The 5427-nt window shown below is 39.1% G+C and overlaps 1 protein-coding gene across 2 annotated transcripts in view; it reads right to left on the bottom strand.

The window, feature by feature from the left end:
• Positions 1–1587: 1587 nt before the first annotated feature.
• Positions 1588–5427, bottom strand: part of ganab (glucosidase, alpha; neutral AB) — an 80674-nt gene continuing 76834 nt past the window's right edge. For both annotated transcript variants that reach the window (XM_034181867.1, XM_034181868.1), the window contains 4 exons: positions 5304–5417; positions 5089–5198; positions 4882–4982; positions 1588–3329 (listed from right to left, as the gene is read on the bottom strand). In XM_034181867.1, the coding sequence (XP_034037758.1) occupies positions 3220–3329; positions 4882–4982; positions 5089–5198; positions 5304–5417 (435 nt within the window). In that variant the 3' untranslated portion in view covers positions 1588–3219. The remainder of the gene's footprint in view (positions 3330–4881; positions 4983–5088; positions 5199–5303; positions 5418–5427) is intronic.

Raw genomic sequence — 5427 nt, 5'->3', positions numbered from 1 at the left:
GTTTTCGTTTAACACATCTGCCTCTGTAAACTGGAGATCGCCAAGTTCCTCAGTGCACTCGGCCTTGATCGGTGAAGGGATGTAGGAGAAACCCTCATCTGTGACTACTTCGGCAAAGTAATTATTAAGTAGCTCGGCCTTATCTCGATCTTCATGTGCCAGAGTGCCATCAGATTTCTGGAGGTCAGACACTGGCTGCCGAGACTTCACTTTGGTGAATGTTGAAGTTATCTGCAATCATTTTTTCATGGGATTTAACTGCTTTCTGTATGAGCCACGTCACCTGATTTCTAGCTCTTGCATATTCCAAATAACTTTATCCATCCTTTAACACTAAATAGCGCTTCCAAAGACTAAACTTCTTGATGATTTTTCTCATGATGGTTTGGTTAAGCCAAGGAGGACGGGTGGGGACAGAGGAGTCAAATGTATATGGGGTACATGAAGGTTTACACTGTTTGTCAGAGCATCTTGAAAGGTTACCCATTTGTCATCTGTGTCATCAAATTACATTTTGTACTGAGCTCAGCGATGTTTCATCGGTCAAAAATGGCCACCGGAGGGCGCTCGTAAAGTGCGTGGCTGTCTGGGAAGTTCTGGGTTGTGTGGGTATCTTTTCTCACTCTTCTTGCACAGTCACTCAGTTTTTGAGAACCGTCTGTATTTCTTCAAAACTGATGTAAATAACGTTCAAGACAGTAAATGGTAGATTTATCATAAGATACCCTCAACCACCACAAAAGACTACAGTACGACGATATCATCAAACATAAGGTTGAACATCACATTACTCATTTTGTGTGAAAGAATCAGATCTGTCGAATGTTTATTTTCTAAACGCTGACACCAATAAATCAATGCAATATTTTGTTTAGTTTGATTTTTACCAATTTCATTCTTTCCTGCTTGGTCAAGGAAACTGAGACATACACTCACTCTCTTCAGTACACATGGGAAAAAAAAATCAGTCCTTATTCCTTTATGCTTGCTTTTAGATTTCATGCAACACACACACCTCTCCCACTGGAAAACTGAAGTTTCCATTAACTGAAACATTTATGAGATTTACAGTCGCTGTCATCCTCCCATAATCGTATCTAAAAAATGGAATAAAAATTACACAAGATATTGCTCCTGAAAAGGATATAATTTCTGATCATCTTCTGACAGCCATTTATTTTGTTATATATACAACATGAATTGTCAGTAAGAAGGAAAATGTTTACTTCAAGAAACTGTTCATGCAACTCATTTTTATCCTTCAGATTTCTTTGACCCTGCTCGTGACCTCAGCAGTCAGTTCATGGACAACGTGATGTTGAATTTGTTTAACTTGAGGGTTGAGTTTTTAGACTCCACCCCTGTAGGAGGCCATGGATCCTGTCAGTCAGAAGCAGGCAAACTAAGTCATTTCAAGGAATTGCTGATATATTCCACAAAAAATGATCAAGTTCTTAACTTCATTATGAGCAGTTCATATAGCTATAGACAATAGTACATCACAAGTCAAAATTGACCCATTTTGTGAATTTTATTTGTTAAACCGCTAATTGTACAGCACCTTGGTGGACTGACCCAGATTTGCAAACTTTATTCCAGATATCACTGCTCCCCAACCCAATTGAGAGAATAACAAAAAATGCCTTTGTATTTATTTTGTCAACTTTATTTTCACTTGGTCTGTTACGTCTGACAATTTTGATTCTGACAGCTGAAGTTTGTTCCTTTACTTCTATCTCAGGCCATCTCCAACAAAATCGTGCAGCAACATGTACATCGTGGTCATAAAAACAATCCAGGTAACAAAACAAAAGGAAAAATTAGTTCTTAAAATGTTGAATGTTTGACGAAACAGGACTGCCTCGGACTCAGAATTGCTCAGCTGAAACTTTGGAATGGAGATGAGATGTCAGTAGTAAAAACACAATCAGCAGATATGCAAGTCTTCTGAGGATTTGAATTTCATCCATATAGATCCAAACACATGACACCCTGGAAGTCCTGGGCAGTCCTGATACCCAATGTGAAAATCTAACCAGCGTTTCAATTTGCACACTTTCTGACATTAAAACAATCTAGTACATAACAGGAAAAAGTACATGATAAAACAAACGACACAGCAGCAGGATGACCCACATAAACCAGTGGTTCAGCCCCCTAAATGATTCCAACAGCAAAGGATCATCTTGTTCATTTCAACAGCCTGATTGCTTCCAAAATAAAGTCAATAATCAGGCGTGCACATAGCTGGTGCTCGTGCATGCTACAATCAAATATGCAGCAGAAAACAGAGGGAAGCACTTTTCCTACGACCTCATCCTCCCTTTCCTCATGAGAAGCACTTCATGTTTTCTGCTGTGCATAATATATTTTAACACACACACAAGCACTAATGTGCACATCTGATAATCAATTCCTCATTCACACACATTTAGGATGAAGCTGAAGAAGCATGAACTTGATGAGGATGCGTAACAAGGCTTTTTTTTTTTTTTTTTTTACATTTTTGTGGAGTCTCAAAATTAGGAAAATGCACACAATGACAGATTAGCAGGTTCAGCCACATGGCAGATTACTGGCAATCCCCAGATCCCATCTGCATGACATGCAACATATCAAGCAGCTTGAGTTCAGCTCACCTGAAGTGCTTACCTTAGAAGAGTGATAATGTGGGGGGGGTGTCAGAGAGGTGTGGAGGGAATCATTTAGTGCAGCCTGTGCATTTGAATGAGAGCCTTCATCTTAAACAGAAAAAAACTCACCTACCTTTGGTCCAATACTAGACAGACAACTAAGAGGACAAAATTATATCTTCTAGTCTGATGTTTTTTTGTTGTTTTTTGCATTCACAAACAATTACAAGGGCAGGATTTTAGCAGTTGTGAGAAGTCTTGTTTTTAGGGGCCACTGGGGTGTGTTATAGTAAATCTTGAGTGACTAAATATTACAACTTGCTGGAATAGAGGAGGGACAGCTGCAATTATTTGGCTCAGTTTGAGTAACAGGTCTACAGCACCTTTGTGTGTGGATTCATGTAAGTAGTGTGCAGGAACAAAAGCTCTGTTGACATGATTGCACATGTTTGCGTTTCCTGTGCGTTCTCCTTGTTCCATGATGTATGATTTTAACTTAACGTCTTCAGGGCCCACATATTGTCATTCCCTTGTTTCTGCTCTTGTTCAGTCATTTTCTTTTTATGCTCAGCTGTGCGTGTCTGCATTACTGAAACAGCACGCTCCAGTCTTCGCCTGCATTCATCCCAGGCTTACGCAGCATCAACACAGACATGGAGGGATCAAACGTGAACTCCAGCTGGCCCTCCTGACCATCTGCAGAACATAAAAAGAAGAGTTAAGTGACTCTTGAGTTGTATGCAATTATCTTCATGGATTAATATGCCAGACAGGCTGTTTAATTTGTAAAATGTCAAGTTAAAAATGGCCAATTTCCAGAAATTCAAAACATTACCTACAAACTACAATGTTGTTCAGCCAACAGGCCAAAACTCAAATGTGCTCTAGAGATACGACTAGATCTTGCACTAGCATTGAGACCAAAACAGTTGCTTTCCACCTTGTACACTCCTGTCCCACCCCCCACTAATCCCCAACAAGCAGAAGGGACACCAGTTGGAGCCTGTTAAGTTGAATTGCTCTCCATGTGTGAAAAGCCAGACTAATGTTGATTCTACTCAGACCATATTCTTGATTAGAGGATTTTTTGAATCCCTGAATGTGGTTTCTTAGAGAAATTTCTGGAAAGTTGCTGCTGTTTGCGACCATGAACACGCAGCTATGTGGTGAGTACCACTCTCTTTATAAATGTGAGGGGCAACGGTTGCACAGGGTAGGACTCAAGTATGTACAGCCAGTATGGCTATGTACCCATGGAACAGAAAAACTAAAGAAGAAATTGAGGGAATACGATTTTATTCTCTGCACAGGACCCCATTAATGAACTAGATCATTGCAAAGAAAATAGTTGGGTACTTCACTCATGTTTTCAAATTTAATTTATAGCACCTTAAAAATCATTTCATTTATAATGGTAGGAAACAACACAGCAGTAAGCCCCGAATAGACAATCTGAAAACAGCCAATACCTGGTAGTTTCATAAATCGCAATGAATTAAAACAGATTGTTATTTTGCTGCAGATTGTCTATTAGAACAAGTAGAAAAATAAGTAGGGTTTATAAATAACCCCAAACCTGTCAAAATCCACAAATCGATGCCTCCCTCTATAGGTCAGAATTCACGAATACCTTTATTTATGCATGCTATAGATATCTACTTAAAAAAAACCTTTATTAAGAAGAAAATAATCCTCAAAATTCAATGCCTGACAAGATATCCTCGGGTATAATGTTCTTAGAGAAAAAACAGGAGAAACTGAAATATCTTACTTAAAAGTCAGTACATTATGAATATTTGTTGGCAGTACAAAGGCATATCTTCTGTTTCAAATGTAAAATAATAATAATAAAAAAAGCTTTGCACTGCACCTCTCATAGGGACAGAGATTATAACCAAATTCAGAATAAAATCCATTTTTATAGTTTTTGTAATACCACCTGCACAACCAAAAAGTCTTTGGATGGACAGATGAACAGAATTCCTTGACATTACAATATACTCACATCCTTTTCAAAGGGGGTATAATAAATGTTTCACCAGTACCATCTCTGCTGAATTAAATACATCACCACAACAACCTGCAATCAACTTGCACTGACCATACTTTTTTTTTTGTCCTGCTTAATATATATAACACCACATTAACATCCCACAGTGAAAGAGCTACAGGTATTTAACATTTGTATATTTTTAATGCATTGTATAAACTGGAATTTAATAAGATATCAGGTGCCTCATGGACTCACCAGCAGTCTTGAGGGTAACTTTGCTGGGTTTACTGGCACCAACCACAACAATGCGTTCGACCCAAGAACGGGTTGTAAACTGGGCATCTGTAGCCAGGTTGCTGTGGACCAAGAAAAATACATCTCTCATATTTACATAGCATACAGGAGAAAAGATGGCCAGAATGCACAGCCGCAGTCTATGCTTTTTGGAGCTATTTTACTCACATGGAAGAGAGGACATTTTTGCTGAAGGACAGCCTTCTGTGGATGAACTTTTTCTTTTCATAGTTGAAAGTGTGGCCATCGTCAATGTAGAGTTCACCCTCAGCAGTTCTCTGTAAGGCAGCAACAGTTAGATATTTCAAGTACTGTAATACCACATGCAATTAGAATAATGCTGGACTAATGCAGCAGCAGCAGAGTGTACAGATTTGGGTTACCTGGGGATTGAGAGCCACAAATAAAGTGTAGGGATCGTCCTCCATGCAGATGGAGGACCTGCGAACTCTGAGCTTCCTGCAAATAATGGATCCGCCACGCTGGAAGACAGGGATCTGACACAAA

This window comes from Thalassophryne amazonica, chromosome 11, assembly GCF_902500255.1.
Source record: "Thalassophryne amazonica chromosome 11, fThaAma1.1, whole genome shotgun sequence".
In the NCBI taxonomy this organism is placed as follows: domain Eukaryota; kingdom Metazoa; phylum Chordata; class Actinopteri; order Batrachoidiformes; family Batrachoididae; genus Thalassophryne; species Thalassophryne amazonica.
The sequence above is the reverse complement of the archived record's forward strand: the minus strand, read 5'-3'. Positions and strand labels throughout refer to the sequence as shown.